Source organism: Pituophis catenifer, unplaced genomic scaffold (genome assembly GCF_029215685.1).
Source record: "Pituophis catenifer annectens isolate HBS135680 unplaced genomic scaffold, rPitCat1.0.hap2 SCAF_1, whole genome shotgun sequence".
In the NCBI taxonomy this organism is placed as follows: Eukaryota; Metazoa; Chordata; class Lepidosauria; order Squamata; family Colubridae; genus Pituophis; species Pituophis catenifer.
In genome coordinates, this window is record NW_027256881.1 from 237,477,668 (window position 1) to 237,504,474 (window position 26,807).

A 26,807-nucleotide genomic window follows, 5' to 3' on the forward strand; every position below is an offset into this window, starting at 1 on the left:
ACCAGTATCAACATTAAAAGTGCCTTAGTCTCGCTTGCTCCAGTGATTGGCAAATTTACATGACAGAACTAGGAACATAAATGTTTAAAAGCAAATTCATACAATCATAAAATTAAGTGCCCAATTATAATATTGGTAAATATTTCGTACAAGAAACAAAGAACTGTAGCTGCCAGAAAAGTCAACTGCACCAAAGTCGCATTTGAAACCAAACAAGCTTTTTTCTGAGCTTCTGCAGAGATCCAATATTGTGAAAATAGGGATGCCTTGACTTTGATAAGTGCTGATTGTCATGAGAGCTGCACTAGTCTCATCTCACCTGAGACCTTGCAAGAAAATCCATCTCCATGTCCGTACACAGACTGTGGTGTTTCTCAGGCTTTGGAACTAGCCAGTTCCAGGCTTCCCTCCTTGTCCGGGCTCTCCTCCTGAACTGGGCTGCAGAGTTCCTTGGCTGGTGTGGTCTCTTCTTGGGGTGTCTTGCAAGCACTGTGCCTTGCCATCATGTACACAAATGACAAAAGATACAGCGTGGCCAGAACAGTGAAGTAGCCAAAGTAAACGTAGAACTGGAAGAGGAGAAAATGCAGGAGTATTTTGAGAAAGAACAATACAGGGCTTCATTAATCTCAATGCACTAAAAAAAATATGAAACCATCAATCCACTTAAGGATTGGGAAAAAAAAATAGAAATGGACCTTTAAAAGAATACTACAGGTACTCCTCGACTTATAACCACAACTGAGCCCAAAATTTCTGTTAAGTGATACATTTATTAAGGGAGTTTTGCCCCATTTTACGACCTTTCTAGCCACAGTTGTTAAGTGAATCATTACAGTTGCTATTAACATGATGGTTAAGTGAATCTGGTTTCCCCATTGACTTTTGCTTGTCAGAAGGTCTCAAAAGCTGTTCACATGATCCCATGACACTTACAACCATCCTAAATATGAACCAGTTGCCAAGCATTTGAATTTCGATCATGTGACCATGGGGATGCTGCAACTGTCTTAAGTGTGAGAAATGGTCGTAAGTCACTTTTTTCAGTGCCTTCGTAACTTTGAACGGTCACTAAACGAACCGTTGTTAAGTTGAGAATTATCTGTAAAAGGGCCTTGAAATTGGATCAACTCAATAGGGCCATTCAGTGTAGCATCCTACTGTCCACAGTGGCCATCCAGAGGCCTCTTGAAAATTCTACCTCCCCACCACCTGCGATAAGGCTTGTTATTTTTGAACCATAACCTACAGTGCCTGAACAGAAACACTGGCCTTACCTAACCATCAGCAGTCAGACCCAGCCTCCTTCCTGTGAACACTCAGAAGCAGAAGGAAGACGGACAGAGGAATCTTACCACCTCAATGGCAGTGATGTGGAGAATTGGAAGTGAGTGAAATAAGTTCATTTGCTCTTCCTCTTAGCTCAGAATTAGTTTAACTTTAAATAGCCCAACCAAATTAAATGGAAAAGTCCCACTGTGAAGAATTATCTATCTCCACCACAGTGGTGGGTTGCTCCCGATTCTGTCCGGTTATTTAGAACCGGTAGTAAAAGTGGTGGGAGGCTCCGTCCACCCGCCCAGACATCATAATTGATGATCTGTGCATGCACAGAAGCTTCCTGTTGCGAACTGATAGTAAAGGGAAGTAGAACCCACCCCTGATCTCCACACAAGCTTGTTGGTTAGGGGCAACTTTCATATGGCCCCCCACCAACAGGCAAGGCAAAACCTTCCTGATAGGCAGCTTCCACTGAACAAGGAGCAGCTAACATAACTGTAGAGTAACTTGTTCTTTTCCTTACCTGGGGATGGACTGAGAAAGCCAGACCTCTCTTATCGGTTATGATGATAGTAATGATGGTTTTGAGAACTGTGGCAAGGAAAGTATTGATACCAAACACCAGAGCGCAGAGTTCTTTGGACAGCGAAGATGCAATCTGGAAGCTTCAGTCAGAGAGAAAAAACAAATTAGCTTTGCGCCACTACAAAATATCCTGAGCAGAAAGAAGAGACACTTCATGGGTAAGGACTCAACTTTTGGCTGGATTCTGCTGATTTGCTGAGTCACCCACAATTGCTACTGTCAGTTTTATTTAAAATCTCAAAGTGTAACAGCAGACTCCTTTCATCCACCTCCTGATATTTATAATATATACACCAACAAAATGTACAGGATTACAGCCAACCCATCTGAGGACAGCAAACTAGGGAAGACTATGCTACAGCAATACTACTGCTATAAATTTGAGGGAGGTGGGGTCCCTCTTAGAAAAAAACCCCTGGAAAATAAAATTTTTAGAAGACAGAATTATTTGTCATCATCATTAGTGAACTATTTTCATATTAAATGCATTAACCCATTGGTCTGATAGGATAGTTAGAACATCTGATCCAGTATTTTCCAGTTTTAACATCCTTACAAAAATCCTGCATTATCCTAGAATATTGCACTTTGTTTGGATCCCACTCCACACACTTTGCATGTGTTATGTGTGCAAGCATGTAACTTTACAGACACATGAATGATAGCTCTCACTCCAATGCTGAACTGGTTTCCTGGGTTAACGGAAGCTCTATGTATCCATTTTTACCAGTGCACCTAATGTAAATTTAGCTGTCAATTCTCACCACCATCACTCACATGGCTATAGGCACAAGAAACTGGTAGGAGCCCCTGAAGAGGACATAGGCCACATAGCACAGCCAAATATTGGCAGTTGTGTTCATCAACAACAGTAGGCCTGCCTGGACTGCTGTCACAACCCCAATCACCAGTTTTGACCAGAAGGCCCATCGGATCTTCACAAAGCCAGCAGAAAAAGCAGTGATAGCACCTAGGAAAACACAAATGATTGTTAAGAGGGGACAAGTCCTTTATAGCTAAACAGGGCTCTATGCGGTATTCTACCAAGGGATGATGAACTATGTATGGTATATTCCAGCAATGTCATGGGGGAAAAAATGTTATCAAACAAAATTTGGCAACTTTCTGATTTGCTGAAATGTGAGACTCTTAGCAACCTAATTGTTCTGCATCCATTTATTATAGCTGACGCATGTATCGACTACATAAGGGCTATTCAAAGAGGCTGGCTCACTTTGAATAGCATATATGTAGTGGATTTTGTCCAAGGCCAGAGAGATGATGAATCAAAGTGAATGCACCTAGACTCACATGGATTTTAGGATGGTGTAAATTAATGGCGGGGGGGGGGGGGGGAGGAGATAGGAATAAAGTTGCAAATTAAAGAAGATGTTATGGTTGCAGAACTGTTGTGAAATAATATAAAAAGAAATATCATTATCTCAGAGAAATATCTGAGTTCTTTTTATAAGGTGTTGATCACTTCTTCCAATGGTGGTTTTTTTCTTGCTGGAACTGATGCTTCCCTATCTTTTTGACTTAGATGACATGAACTAAGCCTGTGATCTCTGCCATTAGTGAACCAAATAAGACATTCATTTTACACGCTTGGGGAAGTTGCATACCTAATAAGATTTGACCAAGCAAAAGCACATTCACCGCGGGCTCAGCACTTTGGTTATGTTTTCCTACCACTTTCTATGCAAGGTGACTAACACAGGTCATCTCATCATTCCCAAATGAGTTTTAAAACAACAGCTATCGATTTCGTAGTTCTACAAGAATGGGAATCACAACCAAATAATTATAGAGTATCCATGATGACCTTCATATGAATAACAGAACCTGCCTTTGCATAAAGCTGCTTAGGGCAGTGGAATTGGATAGTCTACTTCATTATTACTGGAGCTCCTGGTTAGTTCTTGTTGGGGACATAGCAGACTAAAAAGGTAAATACATAAAACACAATGCAGAGGAAAAGAAATATCCACATATACCAAGCAGAGTAGAAACAGCTTCCACTCCACCATTGTAGACCCTTCTGTTGTCCTTGGCGGGATATATTTCATTCCATAAAATATGCACATAATAAAGCATCAGATAGTAGCCAGCAGAATTGAATATCCACCAAAGGGACCAAAGTCTCAGCTGGGGCATTCGTGCAATAGTCCCCAACTCCTTTACCATCCGGAATAAGACCAGATTTTTCCAGGAAGAGGCCTTATACCACATGGGCTCTCCTGCCCCAGGGTTCATTTTGTCCAGTTCTGTGGGCGAAGTACCATTACACCAGCTCTTGTTCCTGTTGAAGAAGAGACTACGTTTCGGACGCTTCAGGAAGAGGGTCAAGACCAGCCCAAAGCACATGAAGCCCAATGAGATATAATTCACTGTCATGAAGGTGGTGCCTCCAACTGTGACACAGAGTTGTCCCACCACGGAACTGGTGAAGACACCCATCAGCACTGAAGACCGGGAATAACTGGCCATGCGCTGATAGCGCGACGGAGTGACCAGGGTGAAGATGTAGGAGGAGTAGGCTATCCGCGTAGCCATCGTGATGCCGTAAAAGAACTCCATGAACTGCATGGCAATGATGCTGGTACCGAAGATCAGCAGCAGCCAGATAGCAATGTGGCTCAAACTCTGCAGCACCAACATTGGCTTATACCGCAGATAGTCTGTGAGTAGGAAGATGGGCACCAATACTGCCATGTAAGAGTACGACAGGACAGGTGTAATTTCATTGGTCACCTGCAAGAGAAAACCAAACAAAGTGCAATTGATTTACTCTAGCGAGTAAACTAAAGGGATAAAGAACTCTACAAGAGGCCACATGAATTTTCACCTCACCTCACCTGTATTCTAATCATTTAGGTCCTCCTTTTACTAACAATTTGGGTGCTTCTTCCTCACATTCTTTTTTTCAGCAACAGGCACCAAGACTTATTTTAGGTACTAGCCATCCTGTCTTTGGGAAGCTGGTAACAAAACAACTATACAAGAAAGATTCAGAGACACCAGGGCTGGGCCTGGGGTATTCATAAGAGAAAGAAACCTCTACCGCTATAAGAACTTGATGCCATGCTGGCATTGATCACTGGGTGGGCAGGACTGAAAGGAAAGAAAAACAGATTCACAACTTAACACAAAAAACTATCAAATGTTACCAGGTTATGTCCTGGTTCATCAGACAAACTATTTTTATCAAAATTCCTAGGGATGAAATGGAGTTGTCCATAATGGGAAATGAAATGACAGCATGTAGCTTATAAAAGAAGGCAAAGCACCTTCAAAAAGAAAGGAACATGGTAGCTGAAGGGGAGAGGAAAATAAATTCACTCGCATATTGAAGACTATTATTTGAAAGAACACACACACACCAGCTTATGGAAATACAATGCATAGGATAGGGATGGCTAACCTTTTTGCCATCGTGTGCTAGGAAGGGGAGGGTCGCACACCCACGTGCCCACACCCATAATTCTATGTGCCCCACCCCCACGCATGCGCACATCACACACATACCCGCTCCTGGACGCAATGGCCGGGTAGGCCCATTTTTCTTTCTCACCTGGCTCCAGGGCCTCTCTAGAAGTCTGGGAAGGGCAAAAACGGCCTTCCTCACCCCCCTGGAGGTCCTCTGGAGGCTGAAAATGGGCGGTTTGAAAACTTCCGGTCCCACCGAAGCTGAGCTCGCGTGCCCACTGATATGGCTACGCATGCCACCTATGGCACGCGTGCCATAGGTTCACCATCACGGGCATAGGAAAACTGAAAGCTGCTTTATACCAAAGCAGATCACTGTTAGCTGGCTGGTAATATTTGATATTTCAGACTGGATTTTTCACAATGTTTTGGTGACTTAGAACCACCACCCCTTTAGTTTTTCCAACAGTCACTCTGAGATCTCCGCTCTGGTTGAAATCCACACATATTCTTGCCAAGGAGTTTGATTAAGCTTCTTACAGTTGCTTTAGACTGGAATTTGATGTGTTTTAGCCATGGCAGCAGAGCAGCAGGAGACGTTGAACTTTGGCCGGACTGAGCTACCTTGAGCGCTGATCAACCTTTCTCCTCTAAATCTCCCATAGAGAACAGAATGGAAATACAGAGAATATTAAATTTCAGTGACAAGAATGCCAAAGATTTTGATTCAAGAGATCTTTCTCCTGACCAGCCTGTCATTTTTTAAAAATAGCCCGTAGTACTCCCTAGCCTGATATCTCCCAGAGATTTCTCTTCAAGCATTCTTCCTTGAAATTTGGGGAGGTGAAATCCAACTTTCTGACATACTCCAGGGGGAAGAATGGTATGTAAGAATATACTTCAGGAAGGATGAATAATACCTTTTCTGTAACTCAAAGTATTATCAGCCCTGTTAGCATGAGATCACTACAACTTGGCATCTGGTAATTCATCATTCCTCTCTCTTTTACCCTCAAAGGACGTCTGTCAACTTGAGCCATTTGTTTTGGTCAAGGAGTATGGACTATTTTAGCAAAAGTAGCTGAGCACAGAGTTTACAAATGGAGTTGATGCGGAATATATGATGGCTCCTCTATCTCTGGATTTATATATCTATACTTCTAGATCAGGGATGGACAACCTGAGCTCCAGGGATCAATTGACATATGAATTGATTGATTTGCAGGACTGGAGCCCCTTTGAACCACAGCTGCTGAAAATCAGTGACATGATTTGCTGAGGTAAGGAACACGCAAAAACTATAGCACAAACCCTAGAATTTAGGCTTAAATTTAGTGAGGAGTGCACCCTCCCCAACTGCCTCCCACAAAGCTAGACAAAATACAGAGAATATTTTGTCTAGCAAAATACAGAGCCCCATTAAGAGCTACAGTTCTGCCTACTGTGGTACCTAGTTTCCTCAGAAATAATGAAGTCCTTCACCTCACAAAACATTGCCCTTCATGAGATTCCTTCGAACCCCATTTCTAACCTTTAACATCTTATTCAGCTGTGAATCTTCTCTTATAACCACCTGAAAATGTTTTCTCCTATGGCCATGATGGCAAACCTATGGCAGGTGTGCCACAGGTGGCACGCGAAGCCATATCGGTGGGCACGCCAGCTGATTTTCGGGCCCACTGGAAGTTGGGAATCGGGTAGTTTCTGGCCTCCGGAGGGCCTCCAGGAAGGTGGGGAAGGCCGTTTTCGCCCTCCCCAGGATCCTAGAAAGCCTCTGGAACTTGGGGAGGGCAAAAAATAGACCTACCGTGCCACTGCGTACCAAAAGTGGGGGGAGCTCAGGGGAGGTTGCGTGCGCATGCATGGGGGGGCAGGATGAATTATGGGTATGGGCACACGGGTGCGTGACCCCCCCTCCGCACTCCCCCCGCTTTTGGCACGCAACGGCAAAAAGGTTAGCCATCACTGTCCTACGGTATATCTATTGAGACATTCACTCTGGTGTCTTTTTAATATCAGACCAGCCCATTTTTCTTACAGAAGAATTTTTGTAACTACAGGTAGTCCTTGATTTACAATCACAATTGAGCCCAAAATTTCTGTTGTTAAATGAGTTTTGCCTCATTTTACGACTTTTCTTGTTTAAGTGAATCATTGCAGTTGGTAAATTAATACCCTGGTTGTTATGTGAATCAGGTTTCCCCATTGACTTTGTCAGAAGGTCACAAAAGGGGATCACATGACCCTGGGACACTGCAACCATCCTAAATATGAACCAGTTGCCAAGCATCTGAATATTGGTGACGTGATCATGCGGATGCTGCAAAGGTTGTAACTGTGGAAAAACGGTCATAAGTCACATTTCTCACTGCTGTTGTAACTTTGAACAGTCACTAAATGAACTGTTGTAAGTGGAGGACTAACTGTAGTTTATTCATTTAATTAGTACTTGCAATACTGAGTGCCAGGGAACAGTTACTCTTTGGGTTTTCATATTTTTAAGTAACTTTTATTACCGGCTGTTTTTAATTGGTTGAGTTTTAATATGATTTTATACGTCTTGGTTTTTGACGGACAGCTGCCCAGAGTTGGTTGAAAGATGAGCAGCTATATAAATGTTTTAAATAAATAAAAATAAATAAAAACTTTGCCCCCAAAACTTCCGCTATTAGGCAGATTAAAGTAAAAATTCTACACCACAACTCTCCGCCCATTATAGCAATAGCACTTAAGACTTATATACCGCTTCACAGTGCTTTCTAGCCGTCTCTAAGCGGTTTACAGAGTCAGCATATTGCCCCCAACAATCTGGGTCCTCATTTTACCCACCTCAGAAGGATGGGAGGCTGAGTCAACCTTGAGCCTGGTGAGATTTGAACTGCCAAATTGCAGGCAGCCGGCAGCCAGCAGAAATAGCCTGCAGTACTGCACTCTAACCACTGTGTCACCTCGGCTCTTTTATGATACACAGCACTACAAAAAAAAGAGAGATTTCCATAAGTCAGGAGTGATTCTCCCCCCCCCCCCGCCACCCCCAACAGCTAAATCTGCTCTCAGCATACGGAGAAGCTGCCATGCACTAATTGATAACCTAGGGTGCTGAGCGTTCACTCATCCAAAAAGCACAGCAGTCAGGCAGAACAAAGTGTTTGGGAACAGATTGCTTGTGTGTGATTGTGTGATTGTTTTTAGCCAAAATGACAAGAGCTGCCAATGTCCCAGAGAGACCTCGCAAGGGATCAGAGAAAAAATAGACCTTGCTCATTACTAAAAGAAGATCAAGTGTTCAAATAGAAACTTAATGAAACCAGAGCAGCAGGTCACAGCCACCTACTCACAGCCATTGCAAAAGTCCACCTTTGGGGAGGGCAGTTAATTCCTCATTCTAAGCTTTTGGTTCTTTAAAACTACTAAATAGAGAAATCCATAGAACATTAAGTGTTTAAAAAAAATTTTTTTAAAAAAACAAACCAGCAGTATATTAGCTAGTTGAGAGATTGGTCAATGGATTCTTAAGAAAATAACCTGAAATAAATACAGTATTAATCTGTATTTAGAATGTTTGTTTTAAAAAAAAATACCTGGGAGGTATCCAACTCATAATCATTTTTAGATATGCTTATACTTCTGTAAAAATAGTTATACCCAGGTTTCTACTTAAAAATAAGTGGAACAATGGAGTATGTTACTATATCAAAAATCGGGATCTCAAGCTCCCATGAGACATCCACTACTTAGGAATAGCAATAACACTTAGACTTATATGCTGCTTCACGGTGCTTTACAGCCCTCTCTAACTGATTTACAGAGTCAGCATATTGCCCCCAACAATCTGAGTTCTCATTTTACTTACCTCGGTAAATGTTAAATGCGGTCTTTGGTCTTTGGCTCAATTTTACTCAATCCATGGAAATAGTGGGAATAACCATTCATTTGATAAAGGGAACAGTGTGATACTCAAAATTTAGCCTACCATCAGCTCATCAACGGAGTCAATATCACAGTTTGGGGTGGGATGAACCAGCTCCAAGCAAGCTGGAGAAATTGTTAACCTGTTTCACTAAATTTGGGAGACTACCTGTAATTGGCACAAAGCATTAAATGAGGCAGAGTTGTTAAAGAATAATCATAGATTCCCTTCTACAAAAAAGAGAAACAGGCAAGAAAATGGTGAAGGAAAAGAAAGATAAAATAACCCCAAAAGAGGAGGAAAATTTTATAAGGGTTTATTTTTGGTATTTTTAAGGATTCTAATATGTGCTGTATGATACCTTCACTACAACCAAGATTGTATCATGAAGCACAACCTTCCCAAAGTGTGTCCTCCAGATGTACTGCACCACAACTCCAAATATAGCCATCTTGGCTAAGAATGATGAGAACTGTAGTCCAATTAATCTGGAGGGATCCAGAATGGAAAGAACGGTCATAGAATTTTGCTTGACTCAAGCAGTCGGATTAGGCATTTACTTTGCTAGCTTGCATTGTCAAACTATTTGCTGAATCAAAAGTTAAAATGTAAGTCTCCACTTCAGATTATCAGGGCAACAGACAGCAGGTCAGGCTGAGATTCCTTTCAGTTTTATTTTAACTGGGGGAAAAGGCAGGTCATCCCACTGCTTTATTATTCCAAAATAAGTTTTAATAACTACCATTACTGCATTAATATGTTGGAGCAGAATGCAAGCATACCCATACATTTTCTAATTTAACTCAGAAGCAAGCTAGCTCTGTGGAATTCTCTTCCCATCTCAGCCCTCATGCTGGCCTTTAGTCACAGAAGGTCTATGTAGGTCTGTTTGTTCCTAATCCAATCATCCCTCTTTGCTCCATGAGCCCATGAGCCAAGAACCAAATAAAAAGGAAGAAAAATGAGGATTTATCACTCTTTCCATGCACTGTTGCAACATACTCTTCCCTCCCTCCACTGTCCCATTAACAGAGTCATTCCTAGCATTTTGTCAAAACTATTGCTGCTCAAAAAGTCTTCTGCAAGACCACTCAATACTCCACATTTCAGTGCATTCTTCAGACCACTGCAACTAATCTGTCCCTTGTGTGGCTAACATGTCAGATGACCTCACCTCTTCCTTTGTGAAATTCTTCTCCGATCCCAACAGGTAGGGTGTGATGAAACTCTCCCCAGGTCTAATCTGGCCCATGAAGCCGTAGAAACAGAGGTAGCCAACAAGGAACTTCCAGCGTGGATCTGGTGGAGGGTCAGGAGGCTGTTTTTCTATTTTTTCAGCCATATTTCTTCAGACGTAACTCCCTGGTAGCTCCTTGGTCACTTTGAAAAGGAACAGGTTCTTTTCAGTGACAGACACAATGCTGGGTTTACTGTTAGTTCGGTTTCTCTTTTCACTGCTGTGACCAAACTCCAACATGCAGAGGTATGCCTCACTGGTATGTCTGTGGGGAAAAAAAAGGAGAGAAGGTGGCACCGCAGAAAATTTCCTAGTGAGAAGATCACAAACTAATCCCTACCTTCATCTTGCCAGGAATGTGTTGGCTTTGCAATATTTCCTGAACAAAATCGTGCTCAGTTTCCACAAATGTCTTCCATGATCTAGCAAATATTTACTTGATACCAGTGACCAATACAGTGGAATGTTTCAGGTCAGCTAGATCTGAATATTTTTTTTCTTTTTCTTTCTTCTTTTTCTTTTTTTAAAAAAAGGGGGGGGGGGGTTGAGGGAAATCAGGGAACCCAAATAAAGAAACATGGAACACTGTGGTGAAGCAAAGTTTATTCAGCTGGACTGCTAATAACTAAAGCTAATATCATTTTTTCATCTACTACACTGAAGTTTTGTCAGTGAAACACACTTTCACTTTACAACATCTCTAGGACAGAGTAGGAGGCCAAAAATGTAAGAGCATACAGGGTTCCTCACAGTGGAGGAATCAGAGGTGGGTTTCAGCAGGTTCTGACCAATTCTGGAGAACTGGTAGCGGAAATTTTGAGTAGTTCAGAGAACCGGTAGTAACAATTCTGACACGACCACCAAGCCACACCGACAGAACCGGTAGTAAAAAAAATTTGAAACCCATCACTGGGAGGAATGACTTGAATTACACATAAACTCAACAGTACAATACAGAATAGCATTCTGTTATACTAAATTCTGATCATAGTATTGTGCTAATTACCAATTTAGAAAGTACAAAGACTCCTTCAGCTTTGCCTCCATTAGAGCTTCATTGTATATTTCTAATAGTATTCCATTTATATATGTATATATAATATTAGAAAGTAGTCAATAGATGAAGTTGAGCACTATATATGTACTGTATATGTATATGTAATTTGTGTGTTTGATTAAGAGAAACTTGTTAGTTTTTCTTATATTTGTTTTAAATGTCTTTTTTTTAAATACGAATAAAGTTTGTTTTTAAAACAAAAAAAAAAAAAAGAAAGTACAAAGACTCCTTCAAGTCAACTTTGATGTCTTGCGATTTCATGTTCATGTCCACACTTTTCTTGCCAATGCAGAAATATTTTTCTGTGTGTTTGTTTGGATTTTCCTGTCTAGCTTACATTGTTGGGCTATCCTAGCAGTTTCCCACCTGTATTCTGCCTAATCTTGAAACCCAAAGAAAGTCAGTTGGTGCTACATCTGTGAACATTGGTAATTAGCAAGAACTTAATTTCTCATTTCTTATTCATTCAGTTTTATCTCAGTTGAATCTTATTCTAAAATAGAATAGCATAACAGAGTTGGAAGGGACTTTGGAGGTCTTCTAGTCCAACCCCCTGCTTAGGCAGGAAACCCTACATCACTTCAGACAAATGGTTATCCAACATCTTCTTTAAAACTTCAAGTGTTGGAGCATTCACAATTTCTGGAGGCAAGTTGTTCCACTTATTAATTGTTCTAACTGTCAGGAAATTTCTTAGTTCTAGGTTGCTTCTCTCCTTGATTAGTTCCCACCCATTGCTTCTTGTCCTACCCTCAGGTGCTTTAGAGAATATCTTGACTCCCTCTTCTTTGTGGCAACCCCTGAGATATTGGAAGACTGCTATCATGTCTCCCCTAGTCCTTCTTTTCCTTAAACTAGACATACCCAATTCCTGCAACTGTTCTTCATATGTTTTAGCCTCCAGTCCCCCAATCATCGTTGTTGCTCTTCTTTGCACTCTTTCTAGAGACTCCACATCTTTTTTACATCATGGTGACCAAAACTGGATGCAGTATTCCAAGTGTGGCCTTACCAAGGCATTATAAAGTAGTATTAACACTTCACGTGATCTTGATTCTATCCCTCTGTTTATGCAGCCTAGGACTGTGTTGGTTTTTTTGGCAGCTGCTGCACACTGCTGGCTCATATTTAAATGGTTGTCCATTAGGACTCCAAGATCCCTCTCACAGTTACTACTATTGAGCCAAGTACCACATATACTGTACCTGTGCATTTTGTTTTTCTTGCCTAAATGTAGAATCTTACTTTTTTCACCATTGAATTTCATTTTGTTAGATAGTGCCCAATGTTCAAGTCTGTCAAGATCCTTCTATATCTTTAGCCTATCTTCTGGAGTGTTGGCTATTCCTGCCAGCTTGGTGTCATCTGCAAATTTGATGAGTTCTAGTTAGGGTGTTGTAATGCACTGGGCATAAATCTGTCTTTCAAGGTTAACTGGAATTTTCAGCCACATTACATGGCTACAAAAAAAGCTCTCGCTAGCATCCAGGAGAAGCCTACCAAGAAAATTGTTGCTTAATGGTCAAGGAGAAAGTCCCAATTTTTGTTAAAGGCAAAAAAGAATTGGATAAACATTACTAAGTGATAGGAATCAATGATTTAACTCAATAAAAGACAACTTCCTATTTTCCTAAGAGTTGCACTGGCAACTGCAATATGTTGAACGATCTATATTTCACTACAGGTAAGGCATTTTCCCACTAACAATTTATAGCATCATCTAAAAGAGTGTTTTTTAAATATTTTGCTCTTAGGATCCCTGCCCACTTTTAAAAATTATAGAGGATCCCAAAAGAACTTTTGTTTGTGTGGGTTACATTTATCACTATTTACCATATTAACAATTGACACAGTCATGGAATATTTATTGAATCATGTAAAAATAATATTAAACCTGTTCTATATTAACATAAATAAAATACTTTTCATGAAAAGCCTTATTTTTAACAAATTAAAATAATGAGGAGAGTGACATTAATTTAAAGTTTGTAAATATCTTTAATATCTTACAAATAATTTTGATTTCAAAGACCCCCGAGATGGTCTTGGAAGATCCTCAGGGCTCCTTGGATCACATTTTAAGAAATACTGTCCTAGAGTCATCAATTTATCATTGCTCAAAATAACAGCAAGGACATGCTTTCTATTATTTTAACAACGGCTGGTTGATACTTTGATGAGATTACAAGTGACTAGTAGTAAAATAGCTTGAAACCTGGTACAAGAATGGCCTGAATAGTCAAGGTTACACACTCAGAGAAGTTTTTAATGATTACCACAGGAACCCCCAAAGCTTGCAATTATTACATTTCAGTTACTCTTAATAAAGTTTTAAGAATTTTAGACTTAAGCTATATGACTATAAAGAGGAAAAATCCCTACTGTTACAAGCAGAAAGAATTTGCATCTAATTTTTTTTTAAAAGACTGAAAAATAGAAAATAGATGATTTATCTGCTGCTTTCTCAGAGCTCTACACACACTTTCATTGAACAAATTGTCAAGGGTAGCTGTCCATCTTTTCCATGCCTATTCAGAAATAAGCCCTGTTTTTTGCTCAAGAAGGCTTACCAACAGATTAATGGACATGGGACTACAATATGTCTTAATTTACCTTCCCTGTTTTTGACAATATAGTGACAGATTTAAAATGTAATGCAGTGTACTGCCTGGCAGAAGTGAGAGTTAACTAATGTACATCCACTCTTATTCTCTGCCTATTTTCGCAATCTATTTCAATGTTACGGAATGGGTTCTTCCAACAAGGAAAAACAACTCACCAAACTCTGTACAGTGTTTAAACCATCCTACAGCAGTCAGTTATATACGAAAGTTGTACAGTATATGAAAAATGGACCCTTCATTGCAGAATTGATGCTACCAATTTGCTGCTGTTATGGTCCAACCATTAGAGAGAGAACTACTCTACACACATGGATAAAGAAAAGACAGGGCAGATGAATGCCACACAGATTTACTAACAAGCTGTGCCCCGGCATATGAGTTAACAGGGAAATGATCAAATATATCTCTTAAGAGATCCATATTCTAATTGGATCCCACCTTCAACCTCCTCCAGATTGAATTACATTATTTCATACAGCAGTTACTCTATTTTGCCTTTTGTTCAGGTTTTACCCATTTACAGAAAAGCTATTCTCAGTTATTGCCATCTCCTTCAGAGACATCTTAACATGGGAAAAAACATGGAGATCTCTAGGAAGCAATTACTAATACACTGGTTTTACTTCCCTCTGCTCCCAGACTTTAAAGCTTCATCTACTGTCATTTTCTGTTTCCTAAAATATCATTTTTGACTATGTTGGAAGGAGAGCGTTTATGGTTTCACAAAGGTTTCAGTCATTCCAGGATCCATTCAACTAGTCTCCTTCAGCCTCTCCCCAAAGTCATGGAAAATCAATAGCTGAGTTCATTATATATCTCTGATAAGAGCTTTATAATGTGCTCAAGATCTAAAGAATCAACAAAGTTTTACATATCCAAAAAATTACCCCACTCTTCAAGTATATTAGCAGCCCCCTTCTCCAATCCTAGAAAGTCAAACTTTAAAAGCCACAAGAACTCTCTTTATAAAAAGAAATCTTCGGATGCCACCTCCTAAAATTCTGAAATCCAGAGAAGTTGGATTCTTCTCACTACTGCTACATATTAACTGTATTTAGCCAAAGAACTGTTTAAAAAGAAAAGTGGCAGACTAAGTTTAACAAGTCAATTATTGCTTTGTCAATTTATTTCCTAAAAGGCCTCAAAACAACATATACGAACATTACAGGTGATCATCTCAGAACAAAGTTCAAACCTGCTTAATTGCACAAGATAGAAATAAAGTCATTCTCCAAGTCAATACACATACCTCATTTTATTGTGCTTCGCTTTATTGTGTTTTACAGATATTTGAATTTTTTTACAAATTGCATTAACCTTTTTTTAGCAATAAAGATTTTTTTAAATGTTGGTTTTTTAGACATGCACACTTGGTAGACTGCAACATAGCGCAAACATAAATTTTATATGCACTGGAATCATAAATTTGTGAGAGACGAACCTGCAGTATCTGTGAGATCTGCCTGTAGTCACCTTTACCTCGAAAACAAACTTTTACTCTGATTCACCTATGTTGTATTTATGGTCAGCAATTTGATGCTAATTAAGTCTTTGCTATCCATTACTTTTTTTTCTCTTAAATGTACCCTGCCCTTAAACCATTTGTATCTTCTGTTTTGTAAGCAGACCATGGATTAGATAACATACTTCTGAAGGTATTTCTGGGGAAGAAGGCCTCGCAAATGAATAGGCCAAGCACGGCTCCAGCAATGGGAACAAGAAGATGGCAATAGTCAGCTGGGGCAGTGGAGCACAAGGGAGCAGGAGTCGTGAAGGGCAGGGTGGCCAGGGCACCTGGGGCTGGGTTGGGGTGGCTATAGCAGTCCAAGGCAGCTGCAGTTCATGCTGGGTTGTGCCTTCTTGCAGGCCTAGAGAGCTGTGGCGTGCCAAGTAGTCTCCGAGCTGTGAAACCTCAGGAGTGGTATCTGGCTAATGACTTACAGGATTTGATTCATATTGAAACAGAGAATGCTGGGATTGCCATCACAAAGTGATGTGCTCATGTGACATTGAGCTTTACAACAGCATCACTTAATGATGGAAATCCTGGTCTCAAATGTAACTCACAATATTGTAGTCCTTAGTTAACGACTGGTTGATCAGTGATTGTTTGAAATTATAACTCCCCACCCCCGTCCAAAAAAGTGTCAGTGTTACAGCATTCCAATGGCAGTACTTCGCCTATAGTCACATGACCATATTTTTGGCACTTGGCAACCAGCTCACCTTTATGGCCAGGTGCAGCATTCTGTGTTCACATGATGTGATTTACAATGGTTTTTTTGCCAGAAAAAAAAAAATACCCATAAGAATGCATTATCTCACTTAATGACTGTAACAACTGCATTAGCTTTACAATCATGGCTTTCACTTTATGACTACCATGAAAAAGATCATAAAATCTGATCAATCATGTGATGTCTCATCTTACAACCATCATGACTTACTATGGAAATTCCAGGCTCCGTTATGGTTGTAAGTTGAGGACTACCTGTACCTGTATTCCAAATTAAGTATCTCACATGCAGGTTTTTATTTGATTTTAACTGTACTATAACTGTATCACGTACTCCAGAAAAACACATAGCTTGCAAAATGGGTACAGAATAGTAAAATTATATGTAAAAGGTGCTCTTTCAAATGGCAATTGAACTTTGCTTTTTCCTTGAAGAAGACCTTTTGCTTCTTCAGCGGCCTCAACAGCTCTCAGAGACAGTACTAGCAATCAGACGACTACAAAGAAATATAGATCCTTCCATCTTCCCCTCCCCCCCCTCAACCATCCAGTCAGAACTGAAGAAGCTTCTTGGATGAGAAGCAAAACATCTTCCTTAAGGAGAAAACAAAGTCCAGTTTCCTCTTGAAAAAGCATCTTTGATGCAGCCATGACCTGGATGACTAAGAATCTTCATAGAAATTTAGTTATATGTGAAAGAAGATACCAACACATCTATGCTATCTTATTAGTAAATTTTTGTAATAAACAGCCAACTAGATCTTGGCTTGCAGAGCTAACCAAAGTTAGGCTTACTTAATACATGGATGAGGAACCACCAGGAAATAGCAGGGCTATAAATTAGACTGGGAAATTTTCAAAACATCCCAGCAGGAATCACTGGTAAACCAACTTCCGTACTGTTTCCAATAAAGCTAAAGAGACGTCACTTATATGAAATCTCCAGAGGTTGACTTTGACCTGAAGGAGAGTTTACATTACATACTCACCATTAACTGATATAAATGAGGCTTGATGCCAAGGTAAACAAGTACAGGATTTTTGTCCTATTCTGAAATCCTATGCCAACCTTCATGGGTTAAATAAATAAAACACACTTATAAAAGCAGAGCAAATATGCTCCTAAATATACTGTTAATCTTTTCAAGACACTTTTCTTTAGAGGACATCAAATTGGTCTCCTTCAATAGCCATTAAAACAGGCTTTAAATAAAAATACTGAGTAGATCTGTACCATGTTTCCCTGAAAATAAGACCATGTTTTATATTTTCTGAACCCCGAAGTAAGCGCTTGGCCTTATTTTCGAGGAGGTCTTATTATTTTGGGGTGCGTGGAGCAAGATGGGGCTCCTCTTGCCATCTTACCTGATTTCCAGCTCTGTCTCCCTAACCCTAACCAGAGGAAATAGCGGGGACTGGCTGAGCATGCATTTAAATATTTTTTTGGGGAGGGCTTATTTTTGGGAAAGGCTTATTTTCAGGGGAGGTTATTTTAGTGCATGCGCTCAAAAGCCCAATTGGGCTTATTATCCGGGAAGGTCTTATTTTCGGGGAAACAGGGTACTTGATAGTGCCCTACTGGAATCAACAGGTCTGAATTTTTCATGACTAACAAGCTACATTGATTCTTATGAATTTATTCTTTAGTATGGATAAATCTGAATGTTGTCCAATGAATTTATTCTAAGTTAAATGAAAAATTCCATATTGCTGTAAAATTAAAACGATGAGTGTTTTATGTATTTGAATTGAAGGAACTTGATCTTTCTCCACCCAAACACACATGAAGGCTCATGGAGACTCAGAACAAACATGCATATATCAGGAAACTCTTTCTCAAAAGGATAAGAACCTAGATTGATAACTGGAGCATTAACTTCCAACTGAACTTTTAACCCTCGGGATAACTGAGTCACTCACTTCCAATAATGCAGAGCGCTCGGAAAATAGGTTCCTAAAAAACAGATTTAAACAAAATGTCTACCCTACTTCAATTTGTAATCCACACAAGTTACATTTTTCAAACAATCAAGCAAGACAATTATATGGCCCTTCTATTCTGGCAGTCACTATAGCTTAGTTACCCCAGCTTGATGCACTTGATGTATAAAAATTGTTTTTCCAGAGCACACAAGACCCTTTCAATATTAGCTGTTCTGAATGCCAGTTTGTTATTGGTTCCATTCAAAGCAGAAACCATTCTTCTCAGAGGCCATCTTCTCCTACTAGCATCCAAAGCACAGTTGGTAGGCACAAGGGAACAAGACTTCCCTCTGGCACCAGCCATAACTGGATGACCGTGTAATCCCTGAAGAAGGATGGGGTATGAGCTATTTCCATGTGGTGCAATGGATCTTATGACTGTAATTGAGTTTGGTTTCTTTTTTCCCTGAAGTGTTTTTAGGGTTTTACTACTGTTTCTTTGGCTACCTGTTTGATTATTTGGATTTTCTTTTCAATTCTAATGTGTAAAACAATTAGAGCTGCTTCTGTGCCTGGGTCAGCATTTTGCTGAAGTGTATGTGTGTAAGAGGAAGTAAAAAAGTCATGATGGCACCCCTTTTTTATGTGTGTCACAGATATGAAACAGGTAGTCTTCGACTTACAACCATTCCTTTAACGACCGTTCAAAGTTACAATAGTAGTGCAAAAAGTGACATGACCAGTTCTCACACTTATAACCATTGTGGCATCCCACAGTCATGTGATCAAACTTCAGGTATTGGGCAACCAGGAAGCATTTACAATAGTTGCAACATCCCAGGCTCCTAGGATTGTCATTTGCCACCTTCCTAGGAAATGTTTGATAAACAAAGTCAATGAGGGAGACCAGATTTGCTTAACAACCGCATGATTCACTTAACTGTAATGATTTGCTTAACAACCATGACAGAAAGGTCATAAAATGGGGCAAGGCTCCTTAATAACATGGCTTCATTCCTTGCTTAGCAACAGAGAATTTGGATTCAATTGTGGTTGTAAATTGAGGATTACCTGGACACATAAAATATGATAAAGAATTAATTGCACAGTCACTGCTGCCATTTTGACTTTTCTGAGTCCCCACCCTTGCAAATGTCCCTAAAATTGGTTAAATAATAAAAAATGTTTTCCCATAACATACAAGATGTTCATTTTGTCTATTTAGTTCTCCATATTCCCTCTGGAAGTTCATCGCTTAGTGTTGTTAAGTTATTTTTAACTTTCAAATTGCTTTTTCTCTGTAATTACAATTCCATGTAATTCCATTTTTTAAAAGCTTCCTTTCTTCTATAAATAAACAGCTAAATAAACTCTGCATGGTGAACATGTACAGAAACCCAGCCAGGAACCAGACAGCTAGATAAGGTTTATGGGGCAGCTTCTGGAAAGTAATAAACAAAAGGGAACAATCAACTAGTCACCACCTGCCAGGTCATTAGAAGTAGCTTAACTCCAATTAATCCTAGTAAGTAGCATTTATGAGTGATTGCTTGCACCCCTATGCTTCTTGCAACAAATATATGAATTTTGCTCAGTCAGAATTCAAGTCTAAGGTATTTATTGTAATAAAAGAAAAAATATCACACACTGTTAAACATGGGTATCAATGTTTTACCTTGGCCTTGCTTTCTTATCCACAAACATTGTCTCAACCTATCTAAGATAGGACTCTCAGCCTTTGTCTCAGTCCAACAATTTTCTAGCACAAAGGTAAAAATGTGTGACCTTAGAAGTTGTTGACCTGTAGCTCCCATTTTCCTGATTTAGCAGGACCAATGGTGCAATACTAAGAAATCTGGAGTACATTGACATCTGGAGGTCTTCATACCGTCCATATGCATGCTAGCACAATCATGTGCCAATTCTACACCAGCGGGTCTTGTCGGACTTCTAAATGGGTCATATATGCAACTTTGTATGATTGTCCAAAATCATAAAGCAGATCAGGATTAGTCTCCCCCATTCTGTAGAAAAGACAGTGCACAGTTCTCATTCTGGCCTTTTTACAACAGAGCACACAGATCGGTAGACAAAATAGCCTGTTGCAAGCAATAATAGATCACATGGCACTCCAAAGACTAAATATTATAACTTTATTATGCATGTTTAGCATATATACTGCAACTACAGTCCAACAATCTGAAACCACAATCATAAACTAAAGAAGGAATAAATCTTATCAAATGCAATGAAATCTACTTTGTGAAAACATGTTTCACACTGTTACAAGTAAGGACAACTTCAGGTTTTCTAGACTGTCTAAAAAGCCTAAAGCTTCCTAATTTAGCTAGGTTTTTCAGCCATGAATGGCTCTTAAATGCATGTATTATTTTGTTATTAAGTGTCCTTAAAATATAACATCAGCTGCATTTGATGAAGTGAATTTGCTATATGGAATAACTGTTGAAAGATGCCTAATTATTTTTATCATTCCAATTTAGTTGCCTTTGATAGACTACTTTTTATCCAACTTATAAAAAATGTAAGAAGAGGCATAAATGGATAATTAAACAAAACGTTTTTAATTCATAAGCTCCCACCCCCAAATAAGATAAAACTTTGACTACAATCACTTGCCCTTTCCTAGTCTTCGTTTCCCAATAAGATTACAGCTGTGCGCTCAGGACCAAATACATGCTTCTGTTCCCTGTATCTTCTCTTTATCACAGAAGTAGTGAACAATCAGCGGGGAATGCAAACACGACAAACTAAGTCTATATGCACGTGTTGTGCACTATAGTCCCACTTAGTGCAAGTGCACCTTGTTTTATTTATTTATTTGTCAAGAACGTATTAGATAATAAGTATAAACTTGGATTGGATACATAAAATGGATACAAATAGAGGAAACGTTAGGACAGGGACGGTAGGCACGCGGGTGCTCTTATGCACGCTCCTTACAGACCTCTTAGGAATGGGGTGAGGTCAACAGTAGACAGTCTTAGGTTAAAATTTGGGGGGTTTGGGGATGAAACCACAGAGTCAGGTAATGCATTCCAGGCATTGACCACTCTGTTGCTGAAGTCGTATTTTCTGCAATCGAGTTTGGAGCGGTCCACTTTAAGTTTGTATCTATTGCGTGCTCGTGTATTGTTGTGGTTGAAGCTGAAGTAGTCACTGACAGGTAGGATCACCATTCCCACGCACCCTCCCTCCCTCCTTAAGAAGATAAATAACCTGGATAAGACACTTCGCTGTCCTGCGGTTTCCAGGTGGCCCGACCCGAGGATATTCTCCGCCAGCCTAAGCTGCCCACTTCCCCGACGAGCCTCCACGGTGCTCTGCCTCTGCCTTACCTCGCTCTCTTAATCCATTGGCTCTGGTTTCTGAACAGGGCACGAGTCCGGTGCTTACTACGCGAGAGATTCCCTAGCTGCAGGCTCTGGGCGTACAGACCTATTGCCCAGACTAATCTGCAGTTATCGCACGTGGAAGGTGGTAGGGACTCAGAGCTCCTGGGAAGTGTAGTTCTTACTATGGGCAGGCCAGGGCAAAGCGCGATTAAACTACTATTCCCACAATGCAAGCAGGGCGGAAAAGGAGCAATAGATAGATGCGCATAGCTAGATAGCTAGCTAATAGAACCATTGGCAGACCCACGTTGGCTTTGTTTATACAATGTGCTAAATCAAAACAAAGAACTCTCTGCATCGTTATAGTCGTGATCCATCTTCTTAAAAGAGTTAAGTGATTTTTAAACTGCAAAGCGGCTTCTGTTAAGATGACGCATTCGTTTACTTTCAATATGTTTTCGTTTCTTTTTCTCCTTTATAAGTTAACACTTAGCAGATTGTAAAGCACACAAATGGTAAGGGGCAGGGAAAGAAGGACAAATGACATGGTCTTTTACTTACAATTAAAGTAACACACATGGCCACAATCCATCCAATCCTCTCTTTAATCTCTAGGGTCTAACTATCTGAGCGCACTTCTAATGCTGGGGTGAAGATAATTCCATTTCCGGGCTTTTTTATCATCAAAGAGGATGCCTGCCTTGGGTAGTGAGGTTGTTGAAGGTTTTATTGTTATTGTCGAGGCTTGCGAAGGAACAGCCCATCTGTGCTTGGTGAGTTACTTCTCTGCCCTTGTAGCCGCTGGACTTCTCCACTAGAGTTCACAAGCGTCCCATCTTTAATCCTTTAGCTGATGAAACAGAATAGACAGAGTTGGTGCACACTTTCTCCAACCTTAGACAAGCTTGTTTGCGGGCAGTGGCAACTGACTCTTAAATTTACATTGCAAAGGAATAAGAACAACCTCGAGACTACCTCGATTCTTTTTTATTGCTTTTCCATGCAGTTTTACCAAAGTGGCCTATTGTTGCTTTCTTTGCAGATTTTTTTCCCTCAACTTCCAGCCCTGGAACTCCCAGGAGTCACCCATTCAAAAGCCTCTCTCTACAGTGCCTATAAAGAGAGCGGAGGAAAGCAGAGCTCGACTTTTGACCAGGAGATGGGAGAATATTTTTGCATGATGCTTTAATAACACTCTGAGAAGTATCTTCAGCTTCAGATGCAGCAGCCTTATTTTTCCTCCTGGCAGAAAATAAGGATGTTGAAAAGGGGTTTGGCAGCTTACTGTCCAGTTACCCTGCATTGGTCAGTTTCAATAATTTCTCCTTGTTTCCCCTAAAGGAAGAGTCCACTTCAGGACTCTACATGTTGGAAGAAATATCCATCTGGGTTCAGTTCCAAGTGGGGAAAAAGACATTGGAAACATGGCGACTGCTTGGAAAGATGGTTTAATGGTGGACAGGATCACATGGTTTGAGTTCCTGAGCAGAAAAGGGGAGAGATGCTGAGAGTCCCTGGGTTTTATACCCTCTTTGGCTTTGAACTTCCTGGGGCACAGGAAGAGTATCCTGACTGGCTGCTGTCAGAGATCATAGCTAGCCTTGCTGGCTGATGTAATCTTCCCAGGTGCCATGTGGGGCATTTCTGTTGTTAGATCGGTCCTTTGTGTTGCAGATGGGATGCTGAGGCCTTAATGGCCCATTGACAAGGGGGCGGGGGGGATGAGTTTCTGCCTCCCTTTTTAGGGGGAAATATTCTGCCTCTTAAAATATTTCATTTTTCTAGGAGAGGCGTGGGTTTTAACTTCCAACATACATGTAACAATTTTTTCCATAATTGTGACTTCAGGAAGGCCATCTGGCAGTAAATGTTCAGCTCCATCCAATCTCACCGACTACCCCAAATTAAGTGTTTGTGTGCGTGTGTCATGCCCACATCTTTAAGTCAGTTTTTGACTCTTCGCAGCTGCCTGGATGAGCCCCTGCAGTTTTCTTGGCAAAGTGATTTGTCAAGTGACTTGTTCAGAAGTGATTTTCCCTTGCCTGGTTCCTACGGCTGAGAGAGAGAGAAAATGAGTGACCCAAGAATACCCAGATGGCTTTGTGTCTAAGACGGAACTAGCACTGCTGTCCTGGGTTCTAGCCTGGTGCCTACACCATTGTACCAAATACTTCTTACAGTTATCTTTACTTCATATTATTTTATATTAGGAGATTCTGTGGAAGAAGGGCAGATAAACCACCTTAGAGAAATTCTGGAAAGCCCCTTTAATGATGCATGCACTTACACATATTCTTCCAGAGACATGCTGAGTGGTTGGCTACCTCAAGTGGGTATCCTAAGGTGTTGCCTCATAACTCCCTTCATGTGGAGCACCATCCTTCTGGAGGTCCAGGTGGCTCTGACCTTACCAACTTTAGGAAAATCACTAACCAGCTGATTAACCCCTATCCCCCAGAAGTCAGCTCTGTTAGTTTATCGGCTTTAATGTAGTAGTAGTAATTGTTGTAAGTTGTGAATAATTTCCAACCTCTGACAATTGCTGTCTGAATTCTTTAATTTTATTGTTCGATTCTAAGTTTTCGACGCTGCCCAGAGTCCTTGCTATGAGACAGATGGCTATGCAAATCATTTAAATAAATGCCTTTAAATTAGTAATCCCACACTTGCCATCTTCTAAATCTGAGGGGAGGGGGAGGTCACCCACACTTTCATTCAGAGACCAATTTTTCCACCAGTGCTTTACTTTGGAAAAAGAAAGAAGAAGCATCTTTTCCCTTTCCTGTAGCTAGCAGAGAGGCCTGGATGTATAATCGGCAAAAATCCTGATTAGAATGAGAGCACTGATTTCAGAAAAGGCCATAAATTGTTGGTTATCTAGATCAAGATTAAGGAGTTAATTGAGGATGGAAAACATAGGAAAAAATATTGGGTCTTGCAAATTAGCAGCTCCTTCTCCACCTTTCAAAGCTAATTTTTCAGGCTGGAATTCACAGTGGCATGAACACAATACAGGTAGAACAAAACAGGACTAAATTACAAAGAAGCAGCCCTGATCAGTTCTTTTAATACATACAATACTTTTGTTTTGCCTTTGAATCAACCACCACACTAAACGAGCTCTCATAAACAATTGTAAATACTCTAAATCTCATCTAAGTCCACATTTCCCTTGATGGCTAAGGACCGCTTCCTCCTTGTTGGAATCAATATTGTTTTCTCTCCCTTCCAGACAGTTCCAAAGTCAGACTCTTTCCCTATTTGAGCAACATGACACTGGTTGATGGATCTTTTCTCCAGTGGCTGGTACAGTGCATTAAAGCTAAAGGGGGAAAAGGCATTGCTTGTAAGCAGGAGAATCCCATTCAGCAATGTCTCTGAACAATCCTAGAGAGGTTTAGCAAGAGGGACAACAGCTTGTATATACACACACACACCTTTTCTCTTTTATCCACATAGCTTTTCAACACTGGTTCTGAGATGGCCAGTTTACTGTTTGCTGAGGACACATCTTCAACGTTTTCTATTTATTCTCTACACCTCTCTGTTCCAATCAAATTCAGGTGGAAGGGAACTTTCCTCTCAGAACCATTTTGCTGCTGAGGCAACCTTGAGCTGACATCTCTAGCAAATGGGGAAGAGAGGGGAGTCTTGAGTTGGGTGAGCCAAACTTGTGCCTATGACAATTCGCCACAGCTAACTTGTCACAGCCAACTTGCTGCAGAACAACTCTCCACGGCTGTCTCGCCACAGGACAACTTGCTGCAGGATAAGAGTTACCCTAATAACAAGGAAATGGTGGAATAGAATCATTAGAGAAAAGTTGCAAAAGGAGGAACAGAATAAAGCGTGAATGACAAAAATTAAAATATTTTTTATTTATTTTAAATAATTAAATAGAACTATTACATTGTCCCGCAGCGAATTGTCCCTTGGCAAGTTGGCCATGGTGAGTTGTCCCGCAGCGAGTTGGCTGTAATGAGTTGGCTGTGACCAGTTGTCCCATGGTGAGTTGTCCATGGTGAGTTGGCCGTAGCAAGTTCCATTCCCACCAAACTTTGGGTAAAGTAAGCTGAAACTCCAGGAATTTATGCTGCTTTGTGATCTTTAAAAATTCCTCCACCTAATGATTGATGCCATTTTTTGTAGCAGTCATTAAATAAATCACCATGGTTGTTAAGCAAACGCCGTGGTTGTTCTGCAAATCCTTTGCCTGCAATGCATATTTTTTGCCAGAAACCAGAAATAAACGCCAGTTTCCAGCAAAAAACATTGTAAATTGTGTTCATGTGACAAGAAGACACTGAAAAGGAGCATAAATGTAAGTTAGTTACTGAGCGGCACAAATGCGATCATGTGACTCGGGGGGGAGGGGAATTCAAGCTGTAAGTAGTCCTGGGGAAGTCCATCGTAACTTCAAACAGTCACTAAGCAACTGGTCATAAGCCGAGGACTACCTGTAGCCACAAGGAGACACGAGGGCTCAGAAAGACTGGTAGCTGATCCCCATGCAGTTTTTCTCTAGGTGGAAAGCAAGCAAGCACAATTCTAAGTAGGCACAGATGGAATCACTGCAACTAAAAAAAGCACCAGCTGCTGAAGCGTGGCTGAAAGCTGGATCCTCAAGGTTTGAATTCATTTCCTCTCCCCCTCCTCCTGGTTTTTTTCCCTCCCTTCTTCCTGTTTGTTCAGTTATTGTTGTTCATATCCTGAACTGCATTCTTAGTTTCACCTAGTTTCACCTCAGGCTTTCAACAGAAAACAACAGCACTGAAGAAAATGACTTATGGACATTTTTCAGAGTTACCACCTTTGCAGCATCCCCATGATCATGTGATCAAAATTCAGATGATTGGCAACTGCTTCATATTTATGACCATTGCTGTGATCCCCTTTTGCGGCCTTCTGACAAGCAAAGTCAATGGAAAAGCCAGACTCACTTAACAACTGTGTTACTAACTTAACAACTGCAGTGATTCGCTTAACAACCGAGGCAAGAAAGATTGTAAAACAGGGCAAAGCTCACTTAACAAATGTCCCACTTAACAATAAAAATCTTGGTCTCAATTGTGGTTGTAACTTGAGGACTGCCTGTAAAGCCTGATAGGTTTAGTAAAGACTATTAGGAGGATCAAGACTGTGAATAAAACATATGTGTAGAGTGTGTTGAAT

At 40.4% G+C, this 26,807-nt stretch overlaps 1 protein-coding gene across 1 annotated transcript; it reads right to left on the reverse strand.

Moving 5' to 3' along the window:
• Positions 1-27: 27 nt before the first annotated feature.
• SLC19A1 (solute carrier family 19 member 1) lies at positions 28-21,690 on the reverse strand. The gene is made up of 6 exons (XM_070957288.1): positions 21,639-21,690; positions 10,380-10,707; positions 3,864-4,620; positions 2,644-2,836; positions 1,805-1,946; positions 28-569 (listed from the first exon to the last, which is right to left on the reverse strand). The coding sequence occupies exons 2-6, from the start codon at positions 10,545-10,547 to the stop codon at positions 375-377; spliced, it is 1,455 nt and encodes a 484-aa protein (XP_070813389.1). The 5' UTR covers positions 10,548-10,707; positions 21,639-21,690; the 3' UTR covers positions 28-374.
• Positions 21,691-26,807: the final 5,117 nt, after the last annotated feature.

What these genes read in the sequence shown, in the direction of transcription:
- SLC19A1 (XM_070957288.1), bottom strand. Translation starts at nt 10,547, where the DNA reads ATGGCTGAAAAAATAGAAAAACAGCCTCCTGACCCTCCACCAGATCCA. An exon ending in AGAATTTCACAAAGGAAGAG is followed by an intron (nt 4,621 to 10,379) that starts GTGAGGTCATCT and finishes TTTCTCTTGCAG; the next exon opens with GTGACCAATGAAATTACACC. An exon ending in TTTCTTGTGCCTATAGCCAT is followed by an intron (nt 1,947 to 2,643) that starts GTGAGTGATGGT and finishes CTCTGACTGAAG; the next exon opens with CTTCCAGATTGCATCTTCGC.